The following is a 13,793-nucleotide window of genomic DNA, read 5'->3' as shown; positions in this document are numbered from 1 at the left end:
TACTCGAAGGGCATCAGAATAATAAAAGGAAAACTAAACCACCTACGTGTCTACGCTAAATTGCGTTTTTTTTATTTTTCTCCAAATTGAACGTAAGTTATAAAACAAGAATAATTTGCAAGATTTTACTAAGTCCCGTGTTTACACCAGTTTTTTTGCTTCGAAAAAGCTCTTGAGATGTCTCATTTGCCAGAAACCCATACAGAGAAGCACGACTGTTTGAGCAATGGACCACCATAAGACTCTAGAATTCGTGCTTTCGCTTGTTTGTCTAAACCTTTCTTCTCTGTAACGTTGATAATTTTGCTCTTTTGTAATTTGTTCAACTTGATCTAATAACTGGCGTATTCTTAACTGAAGCTCTGTTAGTTTTTCTTTTTGAGCTACATTTGCGTAATCAATGGCATGTTCCCCAACTTGAATATCTAAATGCACTCGCAATTGTGATCCACTAAACCATGCTGTGCTGTTCGAGTACATACAGATGACATGTTCTCCAGGCGTATGAGAGGTGAACGAAATTCGTCCTTCAGAACTATAGACTCGAGATAATATTATTTTATCATCACTGTCACGTACCTCGACATGCATTCCAATCCCAGGGGATGAAGGCATAAATCCGCCTGATTTCGGATCGTATAATTCGACCTTGTAATTAACTAAAAATATATATGAAATTATTTATAACGACTTTCGACTTTTATACGAATTGAAAAACAAATCTAACAGCTATACAACCATCAGTACAAATATAATTTATAAAATGAAAAACCTATAACTGTAGTCTCATCTGGAACTTCTTCTATAAAACATTTTCTTTCAGTTTCAGCTATATGAAAGTATAATCCAAACGAAAAATGAACACAGGTAATGAAAGTTAAAATTCCAAAAAAACAACTCATTTTCATATAATACTATTTTCTTTAACGCACAAAAAAAAAATTAAGAATTTTTCTATTGCGAATGCCGATATTATTACATACATTTAACTAAACACGTCACATAATATTTAAGAGAACGTCAAAAAGCACATATGTATATACATATCAAAAATTTTTTTCAATAAATATAAATGCAATAAGGCTGGCCAGATAATTTAAATATTTTTTTTGCAAATGGCGTATTTGCATTTGTGTTACATATAAATGAACAAATAGTCAACTAAGTTTGTTTAGAAGGAACACTTTTCTGTACACATCTAAATTTCAAAATGCCTTCACGTGACAGAATTTTATTTTAACTTACTTTACAAAGCAAAAGCAAAGTTCTCGTAGTGTGTTTTTTTCAATAAAAATTATTATTATTTTAATTCTTTGACAAGTGCTTGCTTTAAAATATATCTTATCAAAAAATAAATCAATTATTTATAAATAAAATTATTTTAAGATTTTAATTTATTAAGAAATGTTTAATTTTATAAATTAAGAATATTTTAATAAATGAGTTTTTAGATATGCGTGCATTTGTATGAAAGTGCAGCTAGTTTTTTACATAGGACTTTGAAGTCTATCAGATGTTAAGCTGATAAGAACAGATACTACACTTTTATTTTAGCCATAAGGCCGAGAAGCGATTTTTTTACATAGGACTTGAAGCTCAAAACTGCATAGGCCTCATAGTGGTGGGCCCCTGTAATGGCGGAGGATAAAGGGGTGATTGAAACGATCAAAGTTAAGTTCGTGTCGTGGTCATGTCTCGCGGCGAGCCCCTTGCTTTGTGAATTTCAGCCCTATATAAGTCGTTAGTATATGGACTCTGGATACCAGGCGCCCTCCAGTTTAAACGAGCCTTCCCATGGTATGTCGGGCTCTGCCATGGTTGACTATACTTTCCCGCGCTACCCGTGGGAACAAAATGGAGAATGTAAACAGTAACAACAACAGCAACAGCAAGAACAACAACTGTGACAAATACAACAACTGCAACAACAACAACAACAACAATAGCAACAGTGACAATTACAACAACAACAACAATACTAAGGACAAAATCATCACAAACACAGTTAGTGCTCAAGGGCCTGCGGAACCAGAGCTTCTCAAAAGTTTTCTCAAAGAGAGAAAAGCACAACCCTCAAAAAAGGGGTCGATGAAGGGCAACGTTGAGGTAAAGGTCCCTGGGAGCATTCCTCAACAAAACCCGAAAATGACTTCTTATCGGGATGCAGTAGCACAGGTCAAAGTGGCCATCAGTCATAGACTGCATCCAGAGGAAAGGCTATTCGAAGTCCAGATGTGGAAAATCAAAGTAGCCATCATGGATAAAATGGATAAAGTTATGGATTCTCATCCACAATTCACTGCAGCGTTGCAAAGGGATGGATGGATATCCGTAACATGCAACAATTTAAATACCAGGGCGTGGATAACCAGTGTCTGCAGGAAGATAAAGCCTTGGGACGGTTGCAACGTCCTGGTACTGGATGGAGACGATATACCCAAACAGCATGTCTACGTCACCTACGCGCCAAAGGACGAGACAACCCTCAGTCTCCAGGGACAAATTCCTAAGTAGCATAGGGAAGCAAAATCCCAGCCTCAAGATGAGTTCCTGGAGGATGCTGAGGATGGATAAGGAAAAGGACGGGGACTGCTCCATCACCTTTTTCCGTGGATGATTCCGAAGATCAACGGAAAGTGGAGTTCCGACTTTTCCTGAACTTCTTCCGTGTTACCGTTCGGATTAAAGGAAGGAGGTTCTCTCAGGGTGCTGGCGGCCGGGCAGGACAAAATAAAAAACCAACGCCCACCGCGACAACCACGAGCACTTCAGGCCAACCACAAGAGTCAAAACTCATTTGAAAGTCATAAGTCGCTCCGAAAACGGCGGAAACGGAAGGACCATCGACCAGCGCCCATTGCCATTGGGAAGCCCGGAACTGCTTCGGTATTTGCTGTTGGAGGGGCTAATGTGGCACCTAGGATGGCAAAAGAGGTTGTGGCAGGCCAGGCACCCACCAAGATGCGTAAAAAGGCGGCGATGAAAAGCAAGGCTCATGCAAAGCCTTTGTCTAAAGAGACAAAGCCCATAGACAAGAGCCGGAGGAAATAATATGGCTGTGAGGTGCATCCAAATAAATCTAGAGCATGCTAGGGCATCTACTGATGTTCTAGCTCATAGATTTATGAAGGATAACCTCGATATCGCTCTTACCCAAGAGCCTTACATAGTGAAGGATCAGGTTAAGGGCCTAACAGGTGAACTATTTTATGATAATACAATTGGGGGCAGGCCTAGGGCTTGCATTTTGTTTAGTTAAAGGCTAACGTATTTTCCCTTTCCAGATTACTGTTCTAAGGATCAGGTAGCTGCGTTGGTGAAGGTGAAGTCTTCCGGGGGTTGGACAGAGTTTATTGTGTACTCATCCTACCTCCCGGGAGACTGTGCCCACCCAGACGAACAACTGAAAGATCTAGTGGACTTTTGTGGAAAGAGGAACTTCCAACTGATAATAGGAAGTGATGCCAACGCTCACCACACCGTCTGGGGAAGCAGTAATATAAACAAAAGAGATGAGTGCCTACTTGAATTTATATATAGCAATAAATTAATGGTTATGAATGAGGGCAACAGGCCGACATTCATAAATGCAATTAGGGAAGAGGTCCTTGACATCACCCTTTGCACTGAGTTTATCGGCAGTAGGGTTAGTGGATGGCATGTCTTAATTGAGACATCCATGTCCGATCATAGGCAGATTAGGTTTGATATCATGGTCTCCGGGGGCCTAGCAGAAGAAACGTATCGGGTACCCCAATCCATAGGTTGGAGTCAATTCGAAACACTCCTCATGGATGGGATTGGATCCATCCCTGCTTCTATCAGAACGGTGATGGATATCGAACAGGCCAACGAGGCTCTGACGGCGGCTATTACTAGTGCCTACCATGGAAGCTGCCGCGCTAAGCCGAGGCGGAGCAATAGGAAATGCCCGTGGTGGAATGAAGGGCTTTCAAGGCTTGACTAAAGACCAGAAAGCTATTCAATAAGTCCAAGGCGTCCGGTTCGTGGGAAGAATATAAAGACTCATTCACGAAATACAATAAAGAAATTAGGAAAGCGAAGAGAATTTCGTGGAGGGCGTTCTGCAAGGGCATTGATGAACTCTCCAGCAGTGCGCGTCTTCACAGGGTGCTTTCCAAAAAGTATGCTAGCGGGTTGGGCCTAATGGAACGGCCTGATGGCTCCATGACTGAGAACGGAAAGCAGACGTCGGAGCTTATGGCGTCAACGTACTTTCCTGACTCGGAGATTCTTCGGAATCACTCAAATGCGCTCATTGAACCGAGGGCATCCTGGCCCAGGAGTGATAACTGGCAACGATCCCGTCTGGTCTTCACGATGGGCAGGATTAGATGGGCTGTTTTCTCTTTCAGGCCCTTCAAATCTCCAGGTGATGACGGGACATATCCTGCATTTTTGCACAGGGGTTTCCAACATATTGCTAGAGCACTGTTGAAAATTTTTCGTGCCAGCTATGCGTGGTGTTACATCCCTCAGGCATGGAGGGTGGCTAAAGTGACGTATATTCCGAAGTCGGGTAAGCGACCAAGCAATCACCCAAGGTCTTTCCGTCCAATCAGCCTTACTTCTTTTCCATTGAAAGAGGGTGGTTAAAGTGACGTATATTCCGAAGTCGGGTAAGCGACCAAGCAACCACCCAAGGTTTTTCCGTCCAATCAGCCTTACTTCTTTTCTACGATGCACTGGGAAGTAATCCCTTGCATGAATCTCAGTACGCCTATCAGACGGGAAGGGCTACTGTATTCGCTCTGCAGAGTCTGGTGGGAGTCCTTGAAAACTGACTTTAGGTGCGGAAGGTGGCAGTTGGCTGCTTCCTTGATATAGAGGGAGCTTTTGACAACAACCCATATCATGTCATTTGTGAGTCATTGCACAAACGAGGGATTGATGCGACGACGAGCAGATGGGTTAATCGGATGCTACAAGATAGGACTATTAAGTCCACCATAGTTGACGAAACATTCTTCATCTCCGCAGGGCGGGGTTCTTTCGCCTCTCCTGTGGTCCATTGTAGTGGATGATCTAATTGCTGATCTTCTACTCGTATAAATTAAGTATACATATTTTCTTACTACAATACCTTACGGAGCTTGAAATTGAGCTATTTTTTTCGATATTTTGTACTGCGTTGGATATACACTTTGCTTGCAATACACTGTTGGTTGATGGCAATGATGTTAGCAAAAGATTTTTTTGACACATTGATGCAATGACGTTTCATTAATTTTTTGAATTTCGGATCCAAAGTATGTAACTCCAAAACTATGCCCTTTTTACCAAATTTTAATTAATATCTTGGTTATTACTCACTAAAGTAGGCAGTATATTGTCGTGTAGGGCAACGAATTAGAAATACTAAAGGATATCTTGAAAAAACAATGAAGCCAAATTTATTCCAGTTTTCTCTTTCTTTGTTCGGAGCATTGCAAAGTCGTAACCAAAGTATATCTACTAACAAGTAGTTCGACTCTCCGTTTACATCACACTAATGCAATCACTCACCAATATTTGTATACAAAAAATTCCCTTAGTTAAAAGAGTTAAGCAGTATACTTTCTTATTTTCATTTTTATACACATAAGAATTTTTGGGAGAGGGAAAGAGTACGCAATAGATGTCCACCTGTTTTTTTATAATGTAATTTTGAAACGCGACACTTTATTATTTGTTCCTATATAAAGTATAGGGAAAAATATTAAGAATTTTAAAAGCGACACAATAATTTCTGTAATTCATTCCAGTACAAGGTGGCAAATAATGTGTATTCATATTATAAAAGCGAAGCGGAAAAAAAGTGTTTAAAAAAAATTATTATTATTTATATGAAAAATAATAAAAATAAATTTTAAAAAGACGTATAATATTAAAAAAATTTTAAGTAGTTGTGAAAAAAAAAAATTTTTTTATAATAATGGGTAAACATTATTTGAAGTGTTTGGGATGAAAAAAAGCCGACACGAAAATTTCATTTGTTGCCAAAAGATGTGAAGAGGTAAATATATACTTTTGAAAATATTTTAAATTTTTAGTGTTAAGCATTTGTAATTAATAATTATTATTAATAAATAAAATAAATAAATTATTTTTACAATCTTAATAAATTTAAAACATATTTCCTATGAATCGGCAATGATTATATTTCATAAAGTGATCAGTATGCATACACCTTTTTTTCTTTATAAATTACTTTACTTCTATGTCACTACCTGATACTGTGAATCTACTGTACCAGGTACATGCATGTGTACATTCATACATGAAATTTCAAACTCTTTTGCTTTCATACATTCGAATATTTTACCTAACTTTAAAAAATGAAAAATAAATTTTGTCATTATCAAAACAAAAATAACAAAATTTTTACCTAACTTAATTTAATTTTATTTCAATTCAATGTTTTTGATACACTCGTTTGTTTACAATATTTTGTTTTTTTCTTGCCTACACAACTCTTATTACCATCTATTTCTAAAAAAAAATGGAATATTTTAAGAATTTGGAAGCAAGATGCAAATGAAAACTAACGGAATGGAACGAGTCGAATTACTTCTTAGTAGATATACTTTGGTCGTAACAAAAGCGTATTCATTTTTTTCTTTTTATTTCGCCGCTATTATAAAACATGTGTAATTTTTAAGAAGGATAAGTTAAAAATTTTTTTCAAAGTAAAAACTAAAAAAATATTTCAAAATATTTTGTCATTTTAAATATCTGTAGAAAAAAACTAAATTTAAACAAAACTCATTATTTTTTTTTTTGTTCTCTTTAAATAAATTTATTTTATGAATTAAAAAATTATAAATTTTGGTAAAAATATATGAAATGCGAACTTCTTTATTAATAATTCCATTCCACTTTCTTTTCATTCCATTACTTCTAGGATTAAAAAAAAAACCAAATTAAAATACTGTATGCATGCTATATTTTATCAAACACAAACTAATTTTGCTTATAAAAAAATCCGATTCTGATAAAAATATGTTATCCGAAGTAATTTTAATTTGAAACAAAACAAAAACTTTTGCAACATTAAACACTAAAATTATAAATTATGAATTAATCAAATCACTATAAAGTAAATATTTTTTTTAATTATTAAAATGAATACGAGTAGTATTGACATGTATATGGTGTAAAAAAAACTATTTGTTTTTACGAATGGGTATAACAATTTAAAACTATACACCTTTTTCTTTTTCTTTTTCACAGATTTTTTTTCATTTTTTCACTTGCTATATTTTTTTACAAGGTTTTATAAAATAGTATTCTTTTTTTAACACTTCTTATTAAATATTTTATAATTTTTTATTTACAAACTGCACTAATTTTGTAAACAAAATAAAAAATCTTTACTGCTTAGAATAAAACACAACAGGTTAATAGGTTAATTTCAGTTTGCCAATGCTTGGAACAAAAAAGAGACTTACCTGAAGTCTTCGGCTTTCTGATTTTTTTTTTAAGATACAATTTGTTAGCAGGTGCAAGCGAATTTAGTGAATTAAAAAAGTAAATTTTTGTTTGGACTTTGGTGTCAAATCTCAGCGGTTTCCGAATTACAGGAAAACAGTTTACATTAGATTATAATATTGCAGTAAATGATGTTGAAATGCAGTAAAACGATAGCACTGAGTCAGATTATAAGGAGAAAGGAAAAACGACAAAATTGTGAGAAACTTCATGTTTTGAATTTTGTATTGTCCGCAATTTTCCTTCCATCTTCACCAAAATTTTTATTTTTGGATCTGTTTTATTTCCACATTGTTCATTAAAAAGCATTCTTTTTTGTATGTATGTTTATTCGAGATAAAATTTTGAAAGCTTCAATTCAAGTAACATTTTTGTGGGGTCGAGATCCGCTTAAAGTTGCATTTAAGTCACATATGAACCTAGTAATTGTTCTCATTCATATTATTGGGTTGATTAGTACATCTGTTCTTTCATTTAATATAACATGTTATTTTATTCTGGGAATATGTAACATGTATACATACATATGTATGGTAAATTTTGAACTTTTTGCTTGATTTATATTATATGTTTAAACAATTATAAACACAATGTTTATCAATTTGTCTATGTTATTGTCCTTATTGTCCTGTTGGCTATTGAGTATCCTTGTTTCAAAATTGCTGATTTTAAAATCTATAACATATCACTATGCCTGTTTGGTATAAAGCGTTGATTAACGCAACAGTTTATTTGATAATATAATTCTAAAAAGTTAATTTCAGTAGCTCATGTTTATATTCCAAGTGTAAAATTATCAAATCCTTGACTTTTAAAATACATACACACATACTTAGGAAACTATTGTATATCAACAAAAAAATCAAGTTAACTTAATATTAGATTTAAAAGTAAATAGGTTTGGCTATGAAATTTACAAGAAGTAGAAATAATGTTTTTGTAAAAAAAATTTATTGCTTTTTATTTAGAATTAGGTACCTACAACATAAATATCATTGTGTTCAAAATTTTTGACTGATTAAATTCTAATCTCTTGTAAACAGGCGTAATCATAAGATATAAATCAATTGTCACAAAGCCAATTTTGAAAAATATTCTGTTTTTCACAGTATCATTTAAAGATTCGTCACTTTTTTTAAAGATAATCGGCTTCAACTGTAAAAAAATTATTTCTAATTCACCTAATTTGAACTTGTTGCCTGCAGTTAGGACAAAAACTTTTAACTTTCAGCCATTTTTGAATGCATTCCGAATGGAAACTGTGGCCACAATTCAAATAAGTTTTTTCTCGTTCTCTAATATCGGACATGCATATTGAACATCGGCCACTTGTATCGCTAAAAAGGTTTAATTTAAAAAAATTAACCAATAACAATATTAAAATCAAATTCTTTACTTACACTACAAAAGTTCTGTTTGAATTACTAGATTCACTATAAGAATAAGATGATTGAGAACGCCTTTCAATACCAAAGTAGGAATATAAAGCTACACAAACAGCAACCGCAATGGGAACCTTAAATTTTCAAAGATGGGAATCCAAATAGAAAATTTTAATAAATTTTCAAGCACCATAAATAAAGCACATGGGCATATAGAAAAATTACCAAATTGTGATTTTATTTGAAAAAATTATATAATTTTATTCCATCACCTTTAATTTTAAAAATATTGAATTATATACCTATTGTCTTTAAAAAAATTCGCGTACATAATATGTATAAATGTATGTACATGCATATATTAATATTATGTACATACGTACATATATACATATTCATATTAAAAATGATAAATTTTAATAGCACTATTTGCACATTTTCGCTAACTAAATATGGTGCCCGATATTTGTTATGTATTTAAAAAACTATATAGCCATTTAATTTCATTTATGTTGTTGAAATTTTATTTTAATAAAAATTTTCTTACAGCATAAAAAATTGGATGTGTCATTATAATTTTTCACTTTAAACACAGTCGATCAAAAAATTAATCCTTTTCATAAAAATTTTAATTAATTTTAGATGCAAGTGTTTTTAAAAAAATTGAAATGTATTGTATGTTTTTTCTTATTTTGCGCTTAAGAAAATTAACAGCTAAGGATCAACAGTAGGATTTTTGTTTTATTGCAAATTAAAAATGAAAATATTGTAAATTGTATCTTCAAACAAACACACAAAATGATTAAGCCTTAACCGAAATTGACTTGACATTAGAAAATTTGAGCGAGTATAAAATTTGAAAGCAAAAACTTTGACGTCAATCACCTTCAATTTTAAGCAAAAAATATTCATGAGCAAAAAATAGTAAATCAAAATAAATCTTTCGCGGACCAAACCTTGCACATGGTCTATTGAAAATCTCTATGTAGTAGTAAAGGAGTACTTTTAAGATAAATGTTTTTTTTTTTTAAATTAATGCTTGTTTCTGTTACTCTTTATTTTAAGCTCACATTTCAATAAAAATGGGACTCAATATGTTCTATTTTTTCAAATAATTTGCTTCCTTTTTTAATATCGCCATATAATCTTTCACCAACTGGAGTTGTTAAGATTAACGTGGTGAGAAGACTCATTTTTTTTAATTCCATTTTTCGAAAAGAAAAATTGATGCTTTGGAATGTCATGTAGTTTTGGCAATCCATTATTTGAGTAAAATAATATATCAACGAAATTTATTATAATATATATTCATATAACATTCTTTCTTAATGAAAGAAAAAAAACAAACATTTAAAATTATATTGTTATTATATGGTTTAGTTTATTTAAAGTTTTTTCGAACTTTTGGTAAAGAAATATTGCATTTAATTGAAATTATTACAATAACTACTTTAAGGTACTACTACAATATAGGACAGCAAGGTAAAGATAGACTCTACTGCCAGTATATTAATCTAGTATGTCTAAAGCTGTATTTATACGATGGTTTTTGCACTGATAGGCGGCAAAACTTTGTTTCGCGTTTTTCGTGTTTTGGTATTTTCGATTAAAATTCAAAAACGCTCCTCTTTATGTTCTTGTTTTGTGACAGATAACAAATATGTCTTTTTTTATTGTTTTATTTAAAAACGACGCACTCAATTCATATGTAGTTGTTGTGTTTTTATCAACAATGTTACAGCAAGTACAAATAATTTGCATTCGTTTTCAAATTTAGAAAAACATAAGTTGGGATAAACAGATTATGTAAAATAATATAGTCTTTTAGAAATTGGAATTGATTAAAATGACTAGGAAAAGGGCTTGTATAGTTGTTTTGGGTGATATTGGACGCAGCCCTCGAATGCAGTATCACGCTCAAAGTTTACTGCAAGAAAATTTCAATGTAGAAATTATAGGATATTCTGAGACACAAATCCTAGATTGTTTATCATCTTCAACAAATCAAGTTAAAATTCATGGACTAACACAATTTCCAGAGATAAATTTACCATCAACATTAAAATATTTTTTTAAAAGTATTTGGCAATCCCTAAGTTTATTAATTGCCTTGATCTCAATTACCCGACCAAACTTTATACTAGTACAAAACCCACCTGGCGTTCCAACTTTAGTAGTTGTATGGCTATATTGTACTCTTACTAGAACTCATTTTGTTATAGATTGGCATAATTACACTCATAGCATTTTAGCAATAGGTGTTCCAAGCAAAAACAATTTTACAATTCGTTTAGCGAAATGGATAGAAAGGAAATTCGGTGCAAAATCTTCAGCAAATTTTTGTGTAACAAAGGCTATGAAGGAGGATTTAAGGAAAAATTTTGAAATAAAGTAGGTAGATATTTACTCTTAAAATTTTTAACAAACATTTTAATCATCCATTTTTTAGTGCAACCGTATTATATGATCGAGCGCCTTTACAATTTCAACCTATTAGTTTGAAAGATAAGCACAAATTGTTTATGAAAATGTCGGAAAGTTACCCAGAGTTTTTAGCAAAAGATGGACGAGATTTTCAAGAATACGGTGTGCTAGAGTCGACCGCATTAACACAAAAATTTACGGATGGATCGATAACTTACAAAACAGATAGACCAGCAATTATTGTGTCTAGTACAAGCTGGACTCCTGACGAAGACTTTGGAGTTTTACTTGAAGCACTCGAAGGTGAAATTAAATTAGTAATTTAACATAAACTATAATTCAATTTCTTCAACTACATGCATATGTATTTTTTTTCCTAAATTGCAGAATATGAAAATTCTACAAAATATTCCGCTGCTTTTCCTAAATTGCTTTGCATAATAACTGGCAAAGGACCACAAAAAGATTTTTATATTGAAAAAATATCGAAAATGTCCTTAAGTAAAATATCAATTATTACGCCTTGGCTAGAAATGGATGATTACCCGAAAGTGCTCGCATCTGCAGATTTAGGAATTTGTTTACACTGGAGCTCAAGTGGTTTAGATTTACCGATGAAAGTGGTTGACATGTTTGGTTGCGGCTTGCCAGTTTGCGCAATAAATTTTAATTGGTAAAAATTAAAAAATTTTCAAAAATTTGTTTAATTTTGTAATTTTTTTTTATAGTTTGAACGAATTAGTTGTTGACGGAGAAAACGGATTTATTTTTGAAAATTCAAAAGAACTTTCCGATCAATTAAAGATGTGGTTTGAAAAATTTCCAAATAATTTCAGTTTGATAAATACAAAAGAAATTTTTGTGAGAAACTTAAAGGAATTTCAATCGCTTCGTTGGAAAGAAAACTGGAAGCTTAACGCTTGGCCAGTGTTAAATTCACTTTCTGCAGACTAGAATATCAAATCTTGATTGAGCTCTTTGTGGTTATTTCATGGTGAAATATTGATTAGTATATTTAAATAGAATTTAATCGTGTTTTGTGCTATTCTTAAATTATGTACATAAATGAAATTTCAAATTTACCTTGTACTGGAATGCTTTGTAATAGATTTGCTTCACTTTTAAACATTTATAGAATTTAATTTAACGTTTTCAATTATAATTTCAGCAACCATGTTTTCTTAAAACACCGAACTTTTTGCACCGACTTTCTTTTGCACCGAAATGTCGGTATTTATTTCAAAAACATTTAATTATTGGAATTAATATTATGAGTTATGTATGTAGTTTTTGAATTACAGATTTTGTTCAGTTTTTCCTTTTCGTCTTATTAACTTTGTAATCTTATTGGGAGTGCTTTGATTTTCTATTAAAACAAATTTCTTAACCCGAATATAGGAGGTGGTGTTGGAGACTCGAATGTATTCTTGAAGTTGAATGATGAAATTATTAAATAAACCTAACATACAAAAAAATATGACATTTTCGTTTCTGTTATTTTGAGATTGGACCTTCTTACCAGCAAAAAGGTAGTGTTTTACCACCAACGTTTTTTTTACATTTTAATTAAATACATATTTCAATTTCCACGAAAATCGTATGACATATACATACATATTTTGTATTTGTATGTTTGCATTAGAGTTTAAAACTGCAACTTTATCAAATATTCATTTGCAAGATCATCTCGTTGTAATGAGAGATCACACTATTCTACTTCTCCATAAATATAATTGAATCACAAAAAAAAAAACCCTTAAACAAACAAGGTAACGTAATGGTCATTAACTATACAACTTAATCGTTCAACATGTTTAAAAGAAGTTTTTAAACACCTTTTTTGACCAATATGTTTTCAACAAGTTGAAGGAGTTGAATAGTGGACGAAGTTGAATAGTGGATAAATCAAATAATGAAGTTTCAACTGAAAGCAAGCAAGTGTTATATTTTTTATATATATATATTTATATAAAATTTACTTGCGTATTCGTAAAACATATGTACATATGTATAATGTGAAAACAATTCCTCTATATTTTTTATAAAATTGTGATGCTAATGTAGTGCATATTTTATTTTTGACAATAAACGATAACCCGAAAGCCTCTGAAAGAAATGGAAGTAATCAACACAAAAATGTCAACAGAGATTTCGCAGAGATATGCAGTTTCGTTAATTTATTTTTGTAACTAAAATTCAAAGAGTATTTCCAAATTTTTGGAATTTTATTAATTTAAAAATTATGAAATGCGTTTTTATAAATAATATAAAATAAAATATAGAAAAGTTTTATAAATTGTTCAATTCAGGGAAATTAATATAGATGAGTATATTATATATATAGAGTATACATACAGTATAAGTTAATATACAAGAGTTTTTCTAACGCTAAGTTCATCAGGAAAAAAGTAATTTGTAATTTCAAGCATATGATTATTAATACGAAGTAACTTTATTTGACAGATAAAAATTTGGTACCTATATATCGATTTGACT

General features: G+C 32.1%; 3 protein-coding genes and 1 pseudogene across 3 annotated transcripts; 1 reads left to right on the top strand and 3 right to left on the bottom strand.

The window, feature by feature from the left end:
• Positions 1-43: 43 nt before the first annotated feature.
• LOC129616181 (transmembrane emp24 domain-containing protein eca) lies at positions 44-1,015 on the bottom strand. The gene is made up of 2 exons (XM_055531670.1): positions 773-1,015; positions 44-659 (listed from the first exon to the last, which is right to left on the bottom strand). The coding sequence occupies exons 1-2, from the start codon at positions 906-908 to the stop codon at positions 142-144; spliced, it is 654 nt and encodes a 217-aa protein (XP_055387645.1). The 5' UTR covers positions 909-1,015; the 3' UTR covers positions 44-141.
• A 453-nt stretch (positions 1,016-1,468) lies between these two features.
• On the bottom strand, positions 1,469-1,574 carry LOC129616256 (U2 spliceosomal RNA; annotated as a pseudogene).
• A 6,846-nt stretch (positions 1,575-8,420) lies between these two features.
• On the bottom strand, positions 8,421-9,764 carry LOC129616226 (uncharacterized). The gene is made up of 3 exons (XM_055531756.1): positions 9,421-9,764; positions 8,892-9,007; positions 8,421-8,828 (listed from the first exon to the last, which is right to left on the bottom strand). Exons 1-3 carry the CDS (start codon positions 9,442-9,444, stop codon positions 8,669-8,671), a joined length of 300 nt encoding a protein of 99 aa, XP_055387731.1. The 5' UTR covers positions 9,445-9,764; the 3' UTR covers positions 8,421-8,668.
• An 801-nt stretch (positions 9,765-10,565) lies between these two features.
• LOC129616212 (chitobiosyldiphosphodolichol beta-mannosyltransferase) lies at positions 10,566-12,423 on the top strand. The gene is made up of 4 exons (XM_055531724.1): positions 10,566-11,264; positions 11,323-11,600; positions 11,685-11,970; positions 12,026-12,423. Exons 1-4 carry the CDS (start codon positions 10,720-10,722, stop codon positions 12,249-12,251), a joined length of 1,335 nt encoding a protein of 444 aa, XP_055387699.1. The 5' UTR covers positions 10,566-10,719; the 3' UTR covers positions 12,252-12,423.
• Positions 12,424-13,793: the final 1,370 nt, after the last annotated feature.

This window comes from Condylostylus longicornis, unplaced genomic scaffold (genome assembly GCF_029603195.1).
Source record: "Condylostylus longicornis isolate FDR11 unplaced genomic scaffold, ASM2960319v2 ptg000163l, whole genome shotgun sequence".
Taxonomy (NCBI): domain Eukaryota; kingdom Metazoa; phylum Arthropoda; class Insecta; order Diptera; family Dolichopodidae; genus Condylostylus; species Condylostylus longicornis.
This window is presented reverse-complemented; position numbering and strand designations above follow the sequence as displayed.